This window comes from Phaseolus vulgaris, chromosome 8 (assembly GCF_000499845.2).
Source record: "Phaseolus vulgaris cultivar G19833 chromosome 8, P. vulgaris v2.0, whole genome shotgun sequence".
NCBI classification, from domain to species: domain Eukaryota; kingdom Viridiplantae; phylum Streptophyta; class Magnoliopsida; order Fabales; family Fabaceae; genus Phaseolus; species Phaseolus vulgaris.
In genome coordinates this window covers 28,375,777-28,399,895 of record NC_023752.2, presented here as the reverse complement: position 1 = coordinate 28,399,895, position 24,119 = coordinate 28,375,777, and the positions used below count along the sequence as shown (strand labels likewise).

The 24,119-nt window shown below is 34.0% G+C and overlaps 1 protein-coding gene across 1 annotated transcript; it reads right to left on the bottom strand.

Annotated features, from left to right (window-relative positions):
* Positions 1–573: 573 nt before the first annotated feature.
* On the bottom strand, positions 574–23,352 carry LOC137823598 (elongation factor G-1, mitochondrial). The gene is made up of 20 exons (XM_068628801.1): positions 22,656–23,352; positions 21,254–21,475; positions 20,454–20,575; positions 20,211–20,361; positions 19,319–19,390; positions 17,916–18,011; positions 16,868–16,956; positions 16,679–16,745; positions 15,924–15,962; positions 15,706–15,766; positions 14,605–14,714; positions 14,440–14,514; positions 14,288–14,356; positions 14,078–14,199; positions 10,170–10,295; positions 9,856–9,976; positions 9,623–9,723; positions 9,485–9,545; positions 1,172–1,225; positions 574–1,081 (listed from the first exon to the last, which is right to left on the bottom strand). Exons 1-20 carry the CDS (start codon positions 23,043–23,045, stop codon positions 977–979), a joined length of 2,253 nt encoding a protein of 750 aa, XP_068484902.1. The 5' UTR covers positions 23,046–23,352; the 3' UTR covers positions 574–976.
* Between the last annotated feature and the right edge of the window lie 767 nt (positions 23,353–24,119).

The window sequence follows — 24,119 nt, the reverse complement described above, 5'->3', positions numbered from 1 at the left end:
AGAAACACACACTACCATACCCAACCCAAAACAATACAACACACCTCATATTTTACCTCAAACCACCAACACAGTCTTCTCGACAAGATCATTGAATTCGTTGGGAAATTGATCTTTCGTAATACCTAGTAATCACCTTTATCATTTCAGAATGAGTATTCTGAATTCTGAAATAGAGTACAGTTGACTCTGAGAGGTTTTCTATTACATCTCATGATAACATTTATTGTTATGGAATAAGGTTCTAAAATAAAGTAGCATTGATCCTGAAATCTTACATATAACATACAACCTAAAATTCTACATCCACGTGTTCATTTCCTACTATTTATTTTCTACAAGGGAAAAAATCAATCTACCTGGCTTCATTCCTTTAATACGTAACATGGGGCTTGGCAAACTTGATCTACACTTCTAAATTTACAAGCCAACACGATGCGATGTAACAGGAAGACAAAGAAAGATTTACATTGAAGGGAAAGAAATAAAAAATTGGCCTGATTGCTTACGAGTGAAAAGAATAAATAAATTGTATCAAAACAATTTATAATAATACTAATAATAAAATTAATCTAACCAAACATTTGAACTTCTTACTAAAACATTAAAAATAAAATTAAAGGCCAGGCTCCCAAAAATATCACTGGTAAAAGGGTTTCTTTTTTCTGGGACCACCCCACTGTTTCGTTCCCTCTCCAACTCCTTCCCTAAAACCAAATTGGTAACTAGTACAAAATTCGGGAATGGAATGAACATAAAATTACATATCTAATAGCTCAAATACGAGCATCTTCATCCTCATCTACAAGTACAGTACCATTTAACTACCGGATCACAATTACAGCAACTTTTATTTCCTTTCCAAAATTGGTTAAGCCAAATAAAATGAAACAAACCTTATCTATATATTATTGTCCAGCTTTTTGGATAAATGATTGTCATAAATATTTTGACCGTGCACATCGACAAAAGCTGATTATTCAGCTGCCTTGTTGCCCTTGTACGCGTTTATCAATTGCGTCTGTACATCATTAGAAACTGATGAATGTTCCTTGTACTCCATTGTGAATTCACCTTTACCCTGCAGTTATTAAAGAAACAACGGGAAATTAAAAATCAAATATAAATTAACATTAAAACATGAAATATTCTCGAGTCACGTCTTATTCACCTGTGTCATTGAGCGAAGAGCTGTCGAGTACCCAAACATATTGTTAAGAGGGACCTGAAATAATTAATAACAACCTATTTAGCCATGACAAATGAAAGTTATGACTATAGGTTCACACACTACATATATATTTCAAACAAACATAATATATCAAATAAAACCAGTAAATAATCATTGTAAAGGAGACGTACAATCTTCGGAAATAACAATTTTTTCCGAATGGCCCCGTTAACCTCATAATTGAATCTATACATTAGAGAATGCTCTCAACTGTAGTTTAAAGATAAAGCAACTAATTAATAGTATCGAGGCTTCATGTTAGAAACTATCACGGCTAGTTGGCATATTTAGATTTCAGAGGGGATCATCTAGAATCATATCAAGAACCAAAGTCGTATTTTACTGAAGCGTGCTCCAGGGTCTTACGTGATTCTTGATGCCACCAAAACATGTTAACATTCATGGCCATGTACACTAACAATGCATATGTATGTAAACATTCCAAACGATATAAGTGTTAGCACAAGGTGAATGGCCATCATAAAAAAAAACTTCTCGCTTGAGAAATATAAGTTTATGCTTCCTTTCCATCCAATATTAAAATATTCATTACCCTGCTCCAACAGATACTTAAAAAGTCCATGATTGAGAGGATTATGTGTCTTGAAGAACTAAATGTGTTGGAGAAAAGCCAAGGAATTAGACACCGCATTATTCAATTTTAGAAACATTGGGATAAACATTTGAATTTAAGAAATTATTCTAAGGTAATTAATCAAAAGTGCTAAACATCATTTGCAAGGAATCACAATGATAAGAAAGTTGTTAATGAAGTTTTGGGTGAATCAAAATGTTTTAGACCAAGATAAGGATTCTAAGTTGTAGAATGAAAGTGTGTGGTGGAAGAGACTTGGGTGTCATGGGGGCACATGTCCATCTGGTAGTAAGGGATATCCGTTGAACTATTCAACTGTTTGGATATCTCTCCTTAGAAGGTATGTTTTGAGGGTGGGTTCCCAGAGTTTTTGGTAGCTTATCATTTAATATCAAAGTCCATATCTAAAGGTTTTGAGCCAAAGTTCTCTAATGAACAATATCAGGAATATGAGGTTGAAATCCAACAACTTAGCACAATCATCTACAACTTCCAGTTTGTCAACAACTCACATTTAACAATGTATGAGTCAAAATCCATGGATAATTGAGTTAGGTGCATTTAATCTTATTTCCGGCAATATCTATCTATTCTCTTCTCTCTCCTTTCCTAAAGCACATCATTTCATAATCCTAGCCAACGAATCTGAAATAGCTTTCGAAGGAATTGGTCAACCTTTAAACTTAACTTTTATTCTTTCTATTCCAGCTAGTCCCTATAGTCTCATTTCTTTGAGTCAAATAGGTAAATCGTTGAACTTTACAATAATCTTAGGAAAACATGTCAATTAGAAAAACATGCCAAGTCTTTTTTTCCTAAACATTCTAATTCTAGATGTAACTCTGCTTTTTCTATCATCCATTATGACATTTGGGGGTCAAGTTGTGTGCCATCTTTTGATTTTAGATATTTTGTTACATTCATTGATCAGTTTTCTTGATGTACTTGGATTTATCTAATGAAAGATCATTCTGAACTTTTGTCTATTTTTATGTTTTTCCTTAGTGAAATCATAAACCAAATTGGAAAAATAATCAAAATCTTACTAAGCGATAATGCAAAAGAATACTTTTCCTCTAATTTATCTCAACTCTTTAAGCACGAGATTTTGCATCAATCTAGCTTAGCAAAATTGTATAGCAAAAAGGAAAAAATAGACACAGTTGAAACTATTCGCACCTTATTGTTTGATGCAAATATGCATGTTCATTATTCGGGTGATTCCATCCTAACAATCTATTTTCTCATTAACAAAATTCCTTTTGGCAATAAAGATCCCTACTCCATTCTATTTGCAAAGGAACCTCTCTCTCATATTTCTCCATCTATTTTCAATTATGTATCTTTTGTCCATGATATGTCTTCAGGAGTTTAGATAAACTCTCAACTAGAGCCATCGAGCGTGTCCTCTTAGGTTATTCTTGACTTAAAAAAGGATATCGATGTACCAACTATATGTTAGTGAGGGCAATGCGGGACGGACCATGTGGGCTAGATCGTAGCCCAGTACCAAAAAGCATTGGTCAGCCTCACTAATCTAGCCCACAAACCCGCTTAGGCCCAACCCATTTAACCTGCAGCTTGCACAGGCCAACTATGGGACGAGCGGTTGACTCGTTCACCCACCTAAATAAAGAATAATTATTTTATTTTTCTGCAAAAAAAAATCATATCTCACTCATTATTGTTGTGTAACCTTTATTTTATTTTATTTTAAACAAATTAAATTTAATGTAATAAAAAAATAAATGTTTTATTTTAATCATCTAAAGAAGTTAATATTAAGAGTGACAATGATTCTAATTTTAAGGAAAGTCTTATATTTAAAAAATTAAAAAAAAAAGATTTCAATAAGATACTAGTTAAAAATTAGTCATCTTCACTAAAATATTTTGTGACAAAACTTTGATAAGATACTCTAATACATTTAGATACATATAGCAAGAAAATAGATGAAAAAAAAAATTAAATTATTTTTAATCAAGCCTTCTAACAACCCTCATATATTTTGACCTTAATTGAATGAATTGAAACAATGATGAAATTCTAATTTGTTAGTAGTAGAAATAGATTTTTTTTATAATTAATGAAATTTAAATTTAAAAAAAAAAATCTTACACAGACTAGCCCGCGACCTACCTCTTATGCGGGACGAGCCAGAGAAATAAACCTAACTCCTTACGCAGGGTGGGCCAACCTGACCCGCATTTTGCAAGCCAAACACAAGGCGGGTCACCTGCATTTCCACCCCTACTATATGTCTACCAATGTCGTTTTTAACACTCCCATCTTTCCTCGTTCTAAATAGGATACTAATTATTTCTAACATATCCTACGGCTAACAACCAAAATATGATTTTTTCATTTCTTCTACGGCTAACAACCAAAATACCGTTCATAATCCTCCTAAACCATTGTCACCACCACTTACTACCTATCAACACAGGAACCAAATGCCTAGTCCACGGTGAGTAACAGGTCCTTCTTGATCATCACTTAATACCATTGCTCCTGCTCATCATGACTGAAGTTTGCTCATTGTCATTTGCAAAGGTACTTGCTCTACCCGGAATCCTCATCCTATTTATAATGTCCTAGCTACCACGGGTTGTTTCCTTCCTATTCTGTCTCCATTTCTTCTATCTCTTCTATTACTGTTTCTAACAATTGTGACACAAGCACATGATATTCTTGGATGGCGACGAGCCATGATCACTGAAATGTAGGCTCTTGAACATAACAAAACGTTGGAGCTAGTTCCTCTTAGACAAGTGGTTGTCATTGGGTCTTCTATGGCATTAAAGTTAGTTTCTTAAGGGGTTTGTTGCTTAAGGGGAGTATGGTTTGTAAGTTGCACCACTCTTCCAATGATCTCAAACAATCTTCACATGCTTGGTTCGGCAAGTTTAGCCACATTATTCAAGAATTTGGGTTGGAACACACCAAGGCAAATCATTATGTTCTTTGTTGTCACACCTCCCATGGAAAATCTATTACTATTTCTAACAGTTGTGACATAAGCACTTGATCTTCTTGGATGGCGACAAGCCATGATCACTTAAATGCAGGCTCTTGAACATAATAAAACATTGGAGCTAGTTCCTCTTAGACAAGTGGTTGTCATTGGGTCTTCTATGGCATTAAAGTTAGTTTCTCTTCCTCTTGGGTTTGTTGCTTCAGGGGAGTATGGTTTGGTTGGGTTTGTAAGTTGCACCACTCTTCCTATGATCTCAAACAATCTTCACATGCTTGGTTAGGCAAGTTTAGCCACATTATTCAAGAATTTGGGTTGGAACACACCAAGGCAAATCATTATGTTCTTTGTTGTCACACCTCCCATGGAAAATCTATTACTATTTTTAACAATTGTGACATAAGCACTTGATCTTCTTGGATGGCGACAAGCCATGATCACTTAAATGCAGCCTCTTGAACATAACAAAACATTGGAGCTAGTTCCTCTTAGATAAGTGGTTGTCATTGGGTCTTCTATGGCATCAAAGTTAGTTTCTTTTCCTCTTGGGTTTGTCTCTTAAGGGGAGTATGGTTTGGTTGGTTTTGTAAGTTGCACCACTCTTTCTATGATCTAAAATAATTTGCACATGCTTTGTTTGAAAAGTTTAGCCACAATGTTCAAGAATTTGGGTTGGAATGCAATGAGGTAAATCATTATGTTTGTCACACCTCCCATGGAAAATGTGTGCACTTAATAGTGTATATTTACAATATAGTCACTACCGGGAATGATGCTACTAAAATATCTCAATTAAAAGAATACACATGCAATCGTTTTTTGACCAAGGATCTTGGAAGTCTCAAATATTTTTTTGGCATAGAAGTAGCCCAATCAAAGGAAAGAGTTGTAATCTCTCAAAGGAAGTATGCTCTTTACATCCTTTAAGAGATCAGTATGATTGATATTAACTCGGTGGATTGTCCTATGGATCCAAATCAGAAATTAATGATAGAACAGGGAGAAGCATTATAGAAGACTGGTTGGTAAACTTATTTGTCTTACCATTACGGATGGCAATGCGGAGCAGGCCATATGGGCCGGCCCACAGCCTGCTACCAAAAATCGCGAAGTAGGCCTACTAATCTAGCCCGCTGACCCGCCCTGCATAACCTGCAACCCACACAGGCCAACAGCGGGACGGCGCACGTTGGCACGTTGACCCACATAAATAAAAAAATTATTTAATTTTTTTTGTAAAAAAAATCACACTTCATTCGCCCATTATTGCGGTGTAACATTTATTTTATTTTATTTAAACACATTGAATTTAATCTACTATAAAAAAATACTTTAATCATTTAAATGAGTTAGTTTTTTTTTATCAACAATAAAAAATAAATAAATAAGAACCACTTTAAGGGTGATCCAACCCATGTACAAAATCGCACAGAAACGAACAACCCCTCTTCCCAGAAGTTTGTCACTAACTTCCTACTAGAACAAATACAGATTGACCAACCTATATAAATCACTTATGTTTAATCGAATACATACAAACTAGGGAAATCAGACACCAGTCAAAAAAGGAAAAACAAGCACAAGGGACTTTAGAGGTTACCCAGGACCAGGCCTTTAGTTGAGCCATGGATTTAGTATGAAGAGTGGCAGTGAATTTAGTTTTAAGTAAAGTCTTATATTTAAAATTTGTTAATAAAAAAAATAATATAGAGATTTCAATAGAATAGTTAAAAAATTAGTCATTTTCATTAAAATATTTTATAACAAAACTTTGATAAGATATTCTTATACATTTACATACATATATAGGAAAAATAAATGCAAAGTAAAATTTTAATTATTTTAAATCAAACCTTCTAATAACCCTCATACTTAAATTTGTATTTTTATCTTAATTGAATGAATTGAAACGGGGATAAAAATCTAATTTTTCAGTAGTAGGAATAAGTTTTTTATAATTAATGAAACATTTTAAGTTTTGAAAAATAAAACAATTTTGCGAGCTGGCCCACATGCCCGTGGGTTACCTCTTATGTAGGGCGGGTCAATGAAATGAACCCACACTCCTTGCACGAGGCGGGCCCACCCGCATCGCCACCTCTACTTACCATTACAAGACTAGATATGTCTTTGCAAATTGGTGTTGAGTCAATTCAAGCAGAATCCTTGTGTTGATCATTGGAATGTTGTCATTCGCATTCTAAGGGATCTCAAAAAGGCTCCACACAAGAACTACTTTAAGAAGATGAAAGACACAAATCTCTAGAGATTGTGATGGCAATTGGGTTGGTTCTCCTATGGAGAGACGCTTTACTACAAGATATCGTGTTTTCTTTAGAGAAATATTATCTCTTGGAAAAGCAAGAAACAAAATGTTATTGCCTATTGAACCTATAGGACAATGGTATTCTTCACTTATGAGTTTATATGGGTAAGTCAATTCCTCTAAAAATTAAATTTGTGAGATTCAACAAATGGAGATGTATTGTGATAACCAAGTTGCTCTCCACATTGTTTCCATTCCATTATTTAATTAGAGGAATAAACACAAAAATTGATTGTCATTTTATTAGAGAAAAGTTGTTGTCCAAAGCAATCTGCATTCAGTTTGTCAAATCAAATAATCAACTTGCATATATATTCACAAAACCTTTAAGAGGAGCTCGGGTTGAGTTTATTTGTTCCAAGCTTGGCACATACACTTTGTATGTTCCAGCTTGAAGGGGAGTGTTAGAAAAGTTGTCTTAAGTAGAAATTATTGAAAGCTGATCTGTGATGTGTTGTATTGTACCTAGTTCCTAGATATGTATTTTCCTACCCTTTTCTCTTCTCTCATACATTGTACCCGTTATCCCCAAAAAGTTATTATAATATGAGAACCTAAGAGAGGGAAAATCACTCTCATTCATTCCTCATTCTTTTGTATTTTTCTAAAGTAAATGAAACAAAAAAAAGATATGAGAAGCACAATCTAAAGCTTTCAAGATGTCTTACCAAGATCCTGGAACAAAATTTATTGTCAAAAATAGGGTAGGAAATCAAGAGATGCGAAGTAAAACGTATTGTGGATGAAGAAAAAATTGGCTATATAGCACGATAACAAAAAGAGATGGGAAACCTACTTCTATAAGTTTTTTCATGATGAGCAAGAATCAGCTTGTATTACTGAAGAGTAAGAAATCCAAAAGACAAACAAAGTTTAGGTTACCATAAAAGAATTCAAGATAGAGAACTGAATTAAGCCTTGAGGAGGATGGATAATGGTAAGACTATCAGTCTCAATCAATGTTGTTAAACTCGAGGATCAGAAAGGAGATAAAAGACTCAACTCATAAGATTACAGGTTCATAATGGTTCATAATTCATAAAATGTTGATGCATAAAACAACTAATAAATTCATAGATGTTTAATACAATTAAACTATCCAAGGCTTGTTGCCATTATAAAACAAGGCACCCACCCAACAATAGAAGAGAAGAGAAAAACACATAAAAGATAAACAAGGAGAACAATGATCGAGAGCGAAGCGAGCGGCAACAACAGCGACAAGCACAAGCATTGACGAAGAGCAGATAGAGCAAGTGATAGCAAACAAAGGCAGATGCGGATAGGACAGCTTTGAGAAGTAGCAAACACGAGTGCAACTGCGAACCCGATTGCGAAGTGCAACGCTAGTGACAGTGGTGAGCACGACAGCGACAGTAGCAGGGGCAAGTGGTGGCGAGAGCGAGTGAAGGTTTGTGGGTTTTGTTTTGGGATTTCTTACTAACCTAACACAGCATCACGTTTTGGAATGTTTTACGCCAGCGTGCCGCGAAGCACCATTTTTCTTTTACCAATAATGGTTGTTCACTTCCGATCCACCAATAAGTTATGGCCATCCTCTGATCCAACGAGCCGCGCGACAATTTGCTTTGTTCCCTTCCTATTCCAATCTTCCTTCAAAGTTAACTCGACTTGTCCTCCAAACTCGCTAAATCATGGGGTATGCGAGTATACTCACAATTTTAACAACACTAATCCCAGTGATATTCCTATTGACATTTAAAAATGTGTAGGAAAACAGAAAATTATTTAGCTTACTAAGATATTGAATGAGATTTTGGTATCTAAGAAAATATTGTTGAAGTCAAGCCCTTTCTAAGATCAAGTTTTAATGATAATAAACTATCAAAGAAAATTATCAGGATTTTGAACGTATTGTATTCATTGGTTTTCCTTCAAATTGTGATTAGAAAGAGCAGGACAAATCCCCATTCAAAAGAACAACTCTAAGAAAATAAATTAAGTTCAAGAAGAATATTTCCAATGCACACGAGTGAAAGTAGCAAAAACCAATAAATTAAGATGGACAAGAAACAAAATTATTGTATCTTATGATAGATGTTGGTGTGAGACTTATCCAAGAAAAAGATGACAAAAAAGTTATTAAAGATGTGCAAAGGAGACTAAAGGGACAAATAAGGATAGTAGTTCGCACCATGTGAAAAGGGATAAATGCAATCAAGGACACTAGATGAAATTATTAAAAGAAATTTCATGGTGAATAATATTCCTGAAAATGTGATCCATGTACTCATCTAGTGGGATAAGGCTACTGATGTTTCTCCATTGGTCAACAATACCTAACTACAAAGTAGTTAAAAGCAAAAATACTTTTAAAGAGACATGTGAGGTACTTACGTGAGCAGTAATGACAGAATCATCTCCTTCCTGGTCATTTCCAACAATTACACCTTTTCTCCTTTACATGAGTTACAAAAGTATGTCAGAATTCTGAAAATTTACCACACTATCCATTAAAAAAAGTATAACCCTCACTTGTTGATGTCACCAGCAACAGCTCCCTGAAATTCTGTTGGTACTTTCAGCTCAACAAGCATAACAGGTTCTAATATTACTGGTCTGGAAGTTGCATAACACTGTTACAAAATATGACACTATGAATTATCAAAGATTCATACCATCGCATGGGAAGAAATCAACAGATGATTACAGGGAGAATGTGTGAATTGTTATTTATAAAGAAATATGGATAACAGAAATGGAAGGACCTGTCTAAAAGCATAGATAGAAGCCAATTTAAACGCAAGTTCACTGGAATCAACAGCATGAGCAGCACCATCTGTCAAGACAACTCGGAGATTTTCAACTGGATGTCCAATTAAGGCACCACTGTATGGAAGAGAGAAATTGAGTTGCCATAACAAATATATGTTTAATCATACAAGAAGGACCAAATTGTGTTAAACCAAACAAAAATGTAGATTGTTATTTGATAGAGGACAACACACATGACAAATCACAAATGATCTTTGAAGTTAGACCTTAGAATACATGATTACGCAAACATTAGTATTGTACTCACGAATTGGCAGCTTCTTTGAAACCCTTCTCAATTGCGGGGACAAAATTTGATGGAATAGCTTGACCAACAAGCATGTTTTCAAATTCAAACTTAGTTGATGACCCTGCAGGGAGTGGTTCAATATACCTGCAAATACGTTGAATAGAGTACACATCAAGAAATATATGGGGGATCACAGAAGAAATGGAACCACAAATAGTTTCTACAAAATTGAAAAGTTATAAGAATTTACCAAACATAACATATATCAACAATCTGTTCATGTGTAAAACATCATAAACAGACTTTCCAATTCCATGCAGATGTTCTAAATTATATTTAAGTATATTTACCGAGAAACACAGTTTTTTCTAAGTAATATATCACAAGTATAATATAGACTCATTCAAAGCTCACAAGAAAAAGGTAAAATATGTACAAGATAAAATTAGGTGCCAAGCAAGTAGGAAATAATTCATATCAAGCATGAACATAGTCTACAACACAGTCCCAATTGATGCAATTTGTTGGCCACATTTGCCAAGAGCAATTCTTGAGCATTGTGTACTACCGTGACAATTATTTTACCACATTATGATATCATGATATAAATATTTTGACTGCTCATCTTATGGAATGAGAATCCAATCTTTTTACACAAGCCTCACATCACAAGTATTGTCACTCACATCTGAAAAAAATACATAAACAAAGATTACAAGTTTCAATTTAAATGCCCTCCTTTTAAACCATGTTTATTTTTTGCAAGTCAATAATGTATTGAAAGAGAATAGACATACAGAACAAAAGGAAGTATTGGATGTTAGACCAGGAAGGAATTTAGTTATAAATAATAAGGCCCAAAGAAACATAATCGGCTCAGGCCAGTAGAGAACCATGTATTGATTAGTGAATACCAATCTGTGGTTTGTCAACTGAGGTGTCCAAATTCGTCGTTGAGTGAAAAAGATTGTTAACCGAATTGTTCATGAATGGGAAAGATGGCAGGCAGTGGAAAGAGAAAGGTGTAAGGCAGGGCAGTGGTTAGGCTAGGCATAGTAAAAGAAGATGGGAATGGAAGCTGAAAGTAAATGCTGCTATTTTGTTTTCTTGAAGAGTGCTGCTATAGAGCTCTGTACAGTACTTTCAATGTTACCTTATTAATGGCAGATGGTGGAAGACAAAACTCTGTCATACAAACATGCCATTGTAGCCTATGGCACAGCCATAGTGGGCCTCCCTTCACAAATTGCACCAGGCAATTGGCAAAAACATTCACCATGGCACCACCATTTAAGAGCAATGAGCACTTCTCTTTATAATAATACTTTATGTATATAATTTATAACTATTAAGATGATAAAAAAGTTGGTTGTACTAATTTGTAAATTCAAATTGCCTATCGACTATCTATATCCCCTCATACCAATACTTTGTAAGGTCACATCAATGTTGTTAGTAAGAAGATCTAAAAGGAGATAAAAAATCATAACTCGAGAATCGTAACTCAACTAGTAAGAGTTACTAGTATATGAAAAATAATATTCAATACATAACACAAATAAAAATAAATCCTTCATATTAGAAAATCGTCACTGCTTGATGCATTATAAAACAAGGCAGCACCGCTTTCTGCCATTATAAAACAAGGCAGCAAGGAGCAAAACACATTAGAAAAATAAACAGAGACGCGCAGCAGCAGTAAGAGCAACTGAAGGTTCGTGGATTTCGTTTCAGATTTCTTACTAACCTAACAGAGCATCACATTTTGGGCCTTATTTTGGACCAATGGGGCAGCAAAGCATCATTTTTTTAACCAAAAATGGTCGTTCACGAGGCGAGTAGAGGATTGAGGAGATTCTGCGTTCCTTCAATCCCCTCTGATTTTGATCTGCCATCCAAACTCGCTGAATCGTGCAAGTATGTAAGTATACTCGCGATTTTAACAACATTGGGTCACATACCCATTACCAGAACCACATACTGAAGAATTTTGTGAACCCGTTAACAAATCAAAAGCCCCCAACAAATTTAAAGGATACAATATTGTCGTAAAACCAACTACATAGACTAAAGCAAACAGGTAAAAGTGGGATATATCACTTCAAAAATTATCAGCATAAAAAACTTATTTATACAACGCAGGGACAGTACAGTAAATACAAGAGTCTACATGTTAAAAAATATTCAATTATACTTGTATTAAGATTCACAATAATAATTCATAAGTTTTTTTATGTGGTGATTTCTTTAATTTTTATAACCAAAAATGGTCGTTCACGAGGCGAGTAGAGGATTGAGGAGATTCTGCGTTCCTTCAATCCCCTCTGATTTTGATCTGCCATCCAAACTCGCTGAATCGTGCAAGTATGTAAGTATACTCGCGATTTTAACAACATTGGGTCACATACCCATTACCAGAACCACATACTGAAGAATTTTGTGAACCCGTTAACAAATCAAAAGCCCCCAACAAATTTAAAGGATACAATATTGTCGTAAAACCAACTACATAGACTAAAGCAAACAGGTAAAAGTGGGATATATCACTTCAAAAATTATCAGCATAAAAAACTTATTTATACAACGCAGGGACAGTACAGTAAATACAAGAGTCTACATGTTAAAAAATATTCAATTATACTTGTATTAAGATTCACAATAATAATTCATAAGTTTTTTTATGTGGTGATTTCTTTAAACAAGAAAGGAGCACATGAGCTGAGTTTAAGACATTTTCCAAATATCTTTGTCATAATTATAAAAATAAGAAGCGGTTCCTGTATAATAAAAATATATATCATTAAAAACATTTTTATTTATTCTTGTATCATATATTTATTATTAAATATATTCTATTTATTGTATTTACTGATAGTTTTTTCTTAATATAAATAATACATTATGTATCATAAACTATAAGGTTTCAACTCAATGTCTCACTCTTTCATATAGTTTAACAATCTTGACACAAGATAAATAGAAATCAACACCAAATGAGCACAATTTGACATTTTCTAAAAATCCAAGCCAATAATAACTCAAAAATAAGCAAGCACCATAGAGAAGCTAAGAGGGCAATGTTGTTAAACTCGAGGTTCGTAACTCAACTCGTAAGAGTTACTAGTATATGAAAAATAATATTCAATACATAACACAAATAAAAATAGGTTCATAATTCATAAAATGGTCATGCATAAAATAACTAATATAAAATTGTAACTGCTTTATGCCATTATAAAACAAGGCAGCAAGGAGCAGAACAGATTAAAAATATAAACAGAGAACAGAGAGGAACAACGGAAGTGAGAGCGAGCTGGTCGACAAGCGGCGACAAGCAAGAGAGTGGTGGCAAAAACAATGGTGGAGAGTGCGAGCGGTGGCCAGCGATGCTTGTGGGTTTATTTCGGGAGTTGGTTTTTTGGGGTTCTTTTTTATTTGCTTACTAAACCACCATAGCAGAAAAGGATACAAGTAGGAGAAGACAGTCCAACGATCCTCCGATTCACCTGGCAGCACACCTACTTGCTCCAATTCGGGCAGGTCACGATCTGCCGTGCAAGTCACCTCACCTTCTCCTCCAAACTCATTGAGTCATACGAGTTTGCAAGTATACTCATGATTTTAAATTGTCAGAGGGAACTTATTGTGCTAGGGACTAAGGGTGTTTTGTTTATACAAAAGGGGCATATCTGACTAAGAAAATCCCTGTTTAAAATTTATAATCCCTCAATAACTATTTTACAATTTTAATGAGTGCATGAAAAAGGAACAAAGAATAATAAAGTTAGCCAAAAAGAGTTCAAAGTTCAAACACATGTTAGAAGTTGGGAATATATGGAATACTGGCCCAACGTGCGTAAATAAATTTATCTGAAAACAGATAATATTTACATAAAACAAAACAGCAATGTTGAATCAATACCTACCCAATTACCCGACCATATTGACCTTGCCCTCCACTTTGCTTCTTATGCAAATAATCAAAATCAGCACGTTGAGTAACAGTTTCTCTGAAGTTAACACGGGGCTTTCCAACTGAAGCATCAACCTTAACAGGTAAATACAAATATTAAACAGCAGAAAAAGCAAATATTTGGACAGCATCAACAAGAAAGCAATGTGGAGGAAAATGGTACCTTGTACTCTCTCCTTATGCGTTCAACATAGATATCTAAATGCAATTCTCCCATTCCAGAAATGATTGTCTAACAACAGAAGTTTACTAATATCAAGATGAGAATAATGTCATTGCTACTTGAAAGAGAAGGATAAAAGAATTAAAGATAACCTGCCCACTCTCCGGGTCCAAGCCAACACGAAAAGTAGGATCTTCCCTTTGGAACCGATTCAAAGCTTTCGAAAACTATAAGAAATTCAACGGGAAAACCAATCATGTGATAAACCTCAAAGCTGGAACAGGGGGTTGATGTGTTACATAAAATACATTACTCACTTGTCCGCCAGAATCTTTAGATACCGGCTGAACAGCTAACGACATCACTGGCTCAGGAACATTCATAGAAGTCATTGTGTACTTAACTGAACCATCGGTAAAAGTATCTCCTGATAACCAAGACAAATGTTAAGCAAATATATTCAAAATGAAACAAAAATACAGCCAGAAATTAATAATGAATGGAAAGAGACAGCCCCAACAACACATCTTCAGCTTATATAATCCAAAAAACACTAGAAGATTTAGTTAAAAAAACACTGCTAACTAATATTCAATGATGTAGACGATAGATTCCCACAAAAAAGGGAAAAAATGATACAAAAAGAATAAATGGAGTAGCATATAGAGAAAGTGATTAAACATGTAATTCTATATTGTATCATTCTGCATTCGGCTGACAGGGGCAGACACACAAGGTGATTCAACACAAAGGTCAAAGTGAAAACTCTTATCAAATTCAATATTTACTAATTTAATAACTATCAATCAATTAAAAGTAGTAAAAATGTCAAAGTTGTCAAGCACCGTGGAATTTATCAGCAATCTAGAACTGAAAACTACTGCTATTTGATAGGTATTATTGGTGGAAATGCGTACTTTCATTTTAATACATTTCAAAGACTGTATGGCTATAACAAGAGTAAGGGCCAGAATTAGATTTGTGGTGTGTGGTTTACAGTGTTCTATTGTACATTGTTAGAGAACACCGCCAATATGTTAAGGACACCTCCTGGTCTTACCATGTCATGAGATTGGGTATTGCTTATGGGCATCCAGTGGAGATCTTTTCATCATTACAGAGAATGGGGATGCAAAAGTTTATTTCAGTATGCAAGCTAGAAAGATCTCAGTTTTTCATCAATTCTGTCACTTTACTCTTCTTTCACAATACATGTGTTGCATTTTTTCAGTTTTTTTTTCATCCTTACAGGTGAAATTTATTCTCCGATAAAAATATAATCCCTCTTTTAATGATGATTTGATGATATATAAAGCACCATCAAAAGATTTGGCAAACACCTAGCAAAAATAAATTACAAAACAGGAGCAATATAAATTTAAGAAATGTATAGGTTAAACCAAAGATAAAAGAATAACCTGATGCACAATCAACACCAAATACAGCAACTATTTGCCCAGCATGAGCCTCTTGAATGTCCTGCAGCAGATTGTTAGAAAACCCAATTAGAACTTGTTAGAAAATGGCCAAGAGACAAGTGACAAAACCCCACCAGTCTATGTTCAATAAATAAATAAATAAAAACTTTTCCAGGAGCATTCAATTCAATAGGAATACTGAAACTTTGAAAACAAACCTCCATCTCATCAGAATGCATCCGAACCAAGCGTGGAACCTACATTAGATAGAAGAAAGGATTCAGACACAATTTCACAATAGTCTTGAAATGCAATGCAAGAAAAGAGACATGCACCTAATCTTACTAATAAGATACTGTACTGCATTTTATTATGTATCCTGCCTCATATAAAAACTAAGGCAAGGACCAATATTTGTTGCACTGCTTAGTTTTTCAAGGATCTCTAATACAGACCACTTATTAATTGCCTGTCTTTGGACATACAAAAAAAAATCCGAGAAAAAAGGAAGAGAAATCCAAACATCCTCGAACAAGAACATGCAGGGAGGTTCATTGTAAGATGTGTGGTTAAATTCAATAAAATACCTTCCTGTGTAGGATGAGTTCCTTCAAAAATTAGTCCATAATGCTAGTATGACAGTATCTAGTAAAAGTTTCAATCCATGCACTTAGTCTTTAAGATTTAAAACCATGAACTAACAGGATTTCCTTTAAAATTAAAATAAAGTAATATTTTGAAACAACAAAAAATATTTGAACTAATACTATTGTAGAATGGTCTTCAAAAAATATCTTGAATAAAATACTCAATGGACTTGTACCTATTTTTAGAATGGAAATGAACACGAGGAGAGAAAAAACAAAACATGAATATAGGACATAGAGACAGAAAATCAGGTTCACAGGGCAAAACACTCATGATGAAGACTTAGAAATGCTCAAGCTAGAACAGTGAAGAGCTATAAAATTACCTTGATTCTCTTGCCAGTGTTTACATTAACAATAAAATCACCCTTCCGAATTACTCCCTCATATATTCTTCAGCCAAAAAAACAAGGACAATTAACTTATATATAATGTAGGTTAACATAAATTGAAAACAGACGATAAGCTGAAAAATGGTTTGAAATGGGTTAAGAGCCTCCTACTGTGACAGGTACCTTAGATATGTTAACTGACCAAACCGCCCTTCCTCCAACTTGAAAGCCAATGCCACAAGTGGCCCGTCAGGACTTCCAGGCAACTCAACCTAAATAAAAATAGAAAATTACAATGACCCAATAACAAGCAAGATAAGAAAAAGTAACTGAAACATGCAGGCATATCACAAACCGATATGACTGTAAATCTCCAGATCATGAGTTTGCAGGAATCAGTCATATTATCCACAAATGTTATTTCATTCAGCAAATGTTATGGAAAGAATACAAGCAGGTTGCATCAAAGCCTGGTGTGTGCATATTTCATAAAAGAGAAGTTCTCCAACTAACTTTTGGGTTGTTATTCAATTAGTTTGTAACACAGCTATCACTTGACAGTGGTTCAGTTAGTTGTTTTTCTGTTCAGTTATTTACGCAGCTGTCACTATGACAATTGTATCCTCTAACCCTACGAAGAGTTAGGTGAGATTTGGCACACCCTCAGAGTAAAATTTGCTTCTGTTAAATTTAAACTCTTTCCCAGCTCACATACAGCCAACCTTGTTACCATACCTCACCTCCAATACCCAACTATATCCTGAAATTATAGACCTTAATTTCTGTTGAAAAAGAATTTTTTTATCAAGAGGATCCTAAACATTTTTAATTTAGTCTTCTTTTAAAAGGTAGTGAGTTATATTTTAAAACTCTAAAGCAATTTGACTACTACCATGATATAAATCTCAGTTATGTCAATTTTTATTTTGGTGTTGTATTTCTTCTTGGCTAGTAACATAAAATATTACAATCCACGCATTATTATGTTTCTTTATTAAAGATTAAATGCATGCATTAATGTTACTATTCATACTTTTTAACTATTTGAATGGAGTTACGTTTCATTACATAGAACACATTCAAAGCAAATTTTATCATTTCAATAGTACATCTATAATTCATGATTCAAAAATATGGCCTTTCAATTAAAACTTAATTTGAAATATATGACAATCACAAATAACTACATTCTATTAAACCAAGACAGACCAACTTTCAATGAATCAGGTACCTTGTCTTCATTCTTGGTTTGGTCAAGGGCATAATTACTAACTTCAATTGGACATGGCAAATAGTTAAGTACACCATCCAGAAGTGGCTGCACCCCCTGTACCAGCAACAGAAAATTAAAACTGAGATGGAAGGTAACAACACTAACAAGTCATGAGTACGATGAAATCTTGAATGCATGGGAATTGAATAGATAATCAAAATATTCATCATTTAAACAATCAATATCGAGTATCGATTTAAGAGAAAGCATAAAGAATGTTCATTATGTTACATAATAAGAGAGCAATACAAGCAACATTGTACTTGAGTTAGCATAGATAAATGCAAAAGGGGAATATTAACAAAAGGCAAACAAACAAAAATGTATCAGAGAATTTCTGGAACAAAACAAAGCCATCATAAAGAAAAAAAAAATCTTCCAAGCTTTCAAAAAATAAATAGATAGGAGATCAGAGATGTTCAGAAAAGAGGAGGATAATGTAATGTGACTACAAACATTCCACTGCAAAACCACTGCAAAGGAATGATTTATATAATAGCTAATTTAAAAAATAATATTATTAATTACTAAGGTCATAAGGTAATTAGAGTTTATATTAGGCCTTGGTCTGAAATGTTATCAGACCCAAAAAGCCCAATGTTGCATGACATTTATGATGGATCATACATACACACTCACCAGTAGGGTAGTTGTATGAGTATCACACTAGGTTGCTGGCAAGACAGCTTCAAATGGATTCAAGGTGCATTTGAAAGAGCTTATTTGCAACTTATCGGGACTTGTGACATAATTACTAGTATATGCATTTGGAAAAACATATAAAATAGCTAATGATATGTCAACTCGTTAAATTTAGCTCATTTCAGTAAGCTACCAAGAATAGTTTATGGAAACAACTTACAACTTATATGAAAAAAGTTGTACTCTGTTTTATTAGAATAAAAGTAAATAAGATAAATTATTTTCTCTCTGTATATTTCTGTTACATTGTTTCCCTCTCTGGTTTGTTATTTCCAGTTGTCCCCTTCGGTAAATCTGTTTTGGGGGTTTTGGTCTTTTTGCTTTCAAGGGTAGCTTCTATAAAGGCTCCCTTTGTATTCAGCTTTATACAAGATAGAAATAATAAAATATATAACAACTTATATGTGCCCTTAATTAAGGTGTTTTCCAAAACAAGTCCTCAATTACAAACATAACATCTTATACAGACCCAAACTAATTTAGACCAAAATCACAACATTAAGTCAACTCATGGCAAAAAAATAACACTGAATTAACTAGATAAAGAGGAGGGAATAAAGAAGGTAATGACTATTGCATCAATATACAAACTGAAAGTAATTATTTCCATCATTTTATGGCAGAAAAAAAATACAAATGGAAAGTAATTCAATGATTACCTTGTTTTTGAAAGCACTACCCATGAATACTGGTATAAATTTCTGTGCTAAGGTAGCCCTACGAACTGCTTCCTACACACAAAAATATTAATCACAATAATAAAACTATTCAAAAATAAAATATTGAGGGAGGATATGGATAGAGGCTAACAAGGTGCTATTTGTAACACCCTAAATATTTCTAGAATATGTGTTTGGAAAGAGAGATATGTAGAATAAAATATAAATTAAATGACAATTTTTAAATTTTATAATGTGTTTAACAATAATAGTTTCTAGAACCACTAAAAATTGATGCATTTATAAATTTTATAAATAAACAATAAATAAAAAATTAAATGATAATAATATTTTTGACATTGAGAGATATGTGCTAGGGGAAAAACTGTAAGACAAAAGAGAGAATCGCTGCATGTCTCTGCTAGGGTGAAATATTTATTGAAAATAAATGAGTCAACTTATACGCATTCTACCAGACTCAATTTTTACCATATATATTTGGGTGCTAAATTTATCCACACTTAATCTCTTACTTTAATATCTTATCTAAATATCTAACCTCCTAAGCTCATATCTTCATTGTAACAGTGTGTACGACCTATAGCGCTACCCCTAATGCCACCTTCTGCATCAACTTCACCACCACTATTCCCTTGATTCATGTGACAAGTTAGTGGGTGCAGCCAACTACTCCTTTGGTCCCTATTGTAGTTTTATGGTTTGAAGAGTAGAGTTGTCACGATCACCTTATCAAACAGTCCAAGGTCCTCCATATTTTCAGACAACAGGCTAGGAAACTAACTGATAAAGCTTAGTAGAATAAATATGATTTGCAACTCAATGAATCAAATATTTAACAAAAAATACTATGAAAAAAATAATTGTTCTACACCTGAAGATCAGCAGCTGATATGGTCTCATCGCCAAGAAAAGCTTCAGCAAGTTTATCGTCAACTTCTGAAACAGTTTCTATAAGTTCACGTCTTTTTTCTGCCACAAATGCTTCCATATCTGCAGGCACGTCTTCAGCAACAACTTTTTCACTGCAATAAGCAGCAATAGTGTAAAGCAAAAGAATAATGCCAGAGGAGACTTCATCATAGGAACACAAAATGCAGAAGGTTTTGAAACATACCCACTTGAACCATGAAAATAGTAGGCCTTTAACTGCACAAGATCAATAAGTCCTTTAAAATCTTCTTCCAAACCTATTGGAACTTGGATTGCAGCACTATGATGTCGAAGCTTAGATCTAGCCTGAAAAATAAATAAAACAACAAAAAATGCTGTCAGAAAGGTAACTATTTTAAATCAAATAAGGCTGAGAGAATTTTTAAAATACACAGGGTTAGTATAAAATAGATACCAGAGGTCAATAAATTATAAAACTAAAATTAATAGTTTATGACTTGCATAATGCTAAAATCAATATTAAGATAGAATAGCCTCCGCTTACAAAAACAGAGTCACAGATGATTTTTAATTATGACCAATGTTTATAAAGAAACAGCTTTGAAAGAATTTGAAAATCAACTTTTTCAAAAGACCCACTTTCTCAAATGCCACTGGTACAGTGAAAGGGGTGTTCTTGGAAGGATAAGGTCACGGAGGATGGTACCCCCGTGGTACCATGTTGAGAAGGGAGAAACCGAGAAGGAATGAAATGAATTCAGTGTTGGGTACACACATGAGTATTCTTATTTATAATGAAAAAAGAGATACGATAAATAATTAACAAAAATCAACATCTAATAATGGGAAATATTTGGTAAAATATTTCTCTATCAAATCATATCTCCCAATTTAATATAAGCAAATAATATCCCTAACATAATCAATTCATATCTCTAACAAGGGGAATAACTAAAATTGTGTACATGGTACATAAACAACGATAGTGTTGTCTACAATGACTTCCATAAATCTCAAAGACACCTGATTTAACACTTTCCATGGATCAGCTCCCATCCGATCAAGTTTGTTGATAAATGCAAGTCTTGGAACGTCATATCTTCTCATTTGCCGATCAACAGTAATGGACTGACTTTGCACCCCACCAACACTACAAAGAACGAGAATGGCACCATCAAGGACACGCAAAGCCCTCTCAACCTCAATGGTAAAATCAACATGACCAGGTGTGTCAATAATGTTAATCTGCAACAACACATTTCCCAGGATTTTAAATATAAATTATATGCAAGACAAAGAGGGAAAAACAAAGACGTTTTCTCAAATGGCTAGAAGAATATATCAGTTACCTTCTAGGCATACTACAAGCAAGAAAAACAAGTTGTCCATCAAACTTTCAACATTTCTGATTGACTTCAGGATACAATTTGCTTTAGTTTAACACCATTTTTTGGTTTCACTATATTCCCCACTCATTTTAGTCATGCACGACCAGAGACAGAGTAACTCTTCAATCTTTTATATTTCATAATTAATCACTAATCATAACCACAACTAACACTGATATTGATAATAACAACAACGCCCAAATTCCAAACTCTGATTCCTGTTACCTCAAAACCTCACTACCACCACCTCAAAATTCATTAAAACTTGATAAGTAATCATAATAATTAATATTGATAATAAAATTAGTAGCAACAGCAGCACTCAAATGGAGAAATCCAAATTCTCCCTTTATTTTTATTTTTTTCTCAATAGTTCAAAATTAAATTCAATTTGAACTCAACTAACGTCACAAACTCTTCATCTCTTCCAATTTTATCAGAAATAATAAAGAAACTTAATTTTAAACATTATCACCATAATAATTTGTACACTTTTTCAATCAATCAGAATCTTAAACCATTAGTTATTGTAAAAGTGAACACCGCTATACAATCTGCAATTGTATGACGTTCTAAATATTTTTACACTGTATATGCATTCAAATTAAAACAGAAAAAAAAAAAAAAAAAACTTTTCCATACAAGGACTTCTAACAAAGAAAAACAAGAAGAAAATTAAGTTCTCCAAAAGCTAAAATTAGCTTACCCACAGGTTAAAAATATTGAAAGAAGCTATATGTGAGAACTTCTACAAATTAGCTTATGCATAAGCTAATTTGAACTTATGGAGAAACTAATTTTAATTTTTCCTTCTATTTTTTTTATTCTAGAAGTTCTTATTGTAAAAATATATCCAATCAGGCCTTTGTTACCATATAGTCCAAATTCCTCCTATTTCTTCAAAACCTCACTAACAGCACCTCAAAATTCAATCCAATTCAATTCAATTAGAAATCAAAGAGCATAGCAAACTCTCCCAACTTTGTTTAACTACTTCAATTCAACAGACGGTAACGTTTACAGCAACAAAGTCAAACCTTATAGTCCTTCCAAGTGCAGAAGGTGGCAGCAGACTGAATTGTGATTCCCTTCTCCCTCTCCAAGTCCATGGAGTCCATCTTGGCGCCAACGCCATCCCTGCCCCTCACCTCGTGGATCTCGTGGATTCGACCCGTGTAGTACAGAACCCGCTCCGTCAGCGTCGTCTTCCCGGAGTCGATGTGCGCCGAGATACCGATGTTGCGGAGCCGCTCCATCGACTCTTTCCACCAGGGATCCTTCTCCGCCTTCGCACGCGCCGCGTTACCGGCCGAAAACTGCCGGAGCTGGAAGGAACCGCCCAGGAGGAACGCCGCCGGTGACTGCGACGCGGTGGAGCAGAGCGCGTAAAGGAGGCGCGGTGCGGAGGACCGGGACAAGCGTGCCATGGCGGGTGGAGGGTTTTTGGCTGTCTCTTCTTCTGGGGTTTTGACTAGGGAAGTGGAACTAAAACCCTAATCCTAGTGGAATGGGTTCCAATTTGCAACATCGATCGGTTCAAGTGTGTAAAAATGTTCTCTTTTACAAATATCATCACTTATATTAACAATGTTTAAACCTTGTTAATACACTTTTCAATATTCTTTTAAATTGAATTACTTTATAATACATTATAATAATAAATATAAAAATAATAAATACTCCATAATCTTCTGCTTCTTTTTTTGGATTTTTGTCTACTAGATTTGTTGTTCTATTTTTGGATTTTTTAGTGTGAAATATTTATGTTTTTTCTTATTTTTTGTTTTTTGAATTTTTGCTTTGTGACCGGTTCGGTTTTGCTTTTAACCTTTTGATTTTGTTTTTTATGTTGAATTTAGGGCGTATATTATTTTTCTCCCCTTTTTTATTTCTAAACACCATCACATTTACATAGACTCAAACTCGGTCGTTGTTGTTGCTTCATTTCTTAGTTGCGAGTAACGCCATTGGTCTCTGCAACCGAAAAATGTTTATCTTCCTTTCCCTATCTCTTTGTTTCTATGTCAAATTTTATTTATATGTGTTTGACATATTTGATTTAGAGTTTTAATTTGTGTCTGTATTGTTCTTTCTTCGTTGCAATTTTAAGTTTATGGTCATTAGGTTTTCTTCTTCTTCTCATTAAAGATAAAATATTGGAATTGAAATTAATTTTTGTTTAACTTCCATATCTTTTTTTGGCAGTGGTGGGGTTCTTGTTTGCTTATTTCAAATGTTTCAACTTTTACTTTTCATTTTCTTGAGTGATGATTTTTTGTTGTAAAATTGTGATACTTAAGTGCAGTTAAATTTGGGGTAGGGAGGTGCTTGTCATAATGTTTAAGCGTTGTTGTAGCAACATTGTCTTGGATATTGTGAGGGATAAAGAAAAAATGGAGAATGATGAGCATAGGCCTAAAGGGGATATCTTAGTGCCTTTTAACTTTTGAATGTTGGGGAAATCTTCTACTATTTTTCATCTGTTTTGTTGCCAAATTTAG

Coding starts and splice junctions, on each gene's coding strand:
- LOC137823598 (XM_068628801.1), bottom strand. CDS start 23,045: ATGGCACGCTTGTCCCGGTCCTCCGCACCGCGCCTCCTTTACGCGCTC. Junction 20,576..21,253: donor CATGGAAAGTGTTAAATCAG/GTGTCTTTGAGA, acceptor TTTATTTTTCAG/GCTAGATCTAAGCTTCGACA. Junction 1,226..9,484: donor ATTCTGTCATTACTGCTCAC/GTAAGTACCTCA, acceptor TAATTATTTCAG/GTCCCTCTTAACAATATGTT.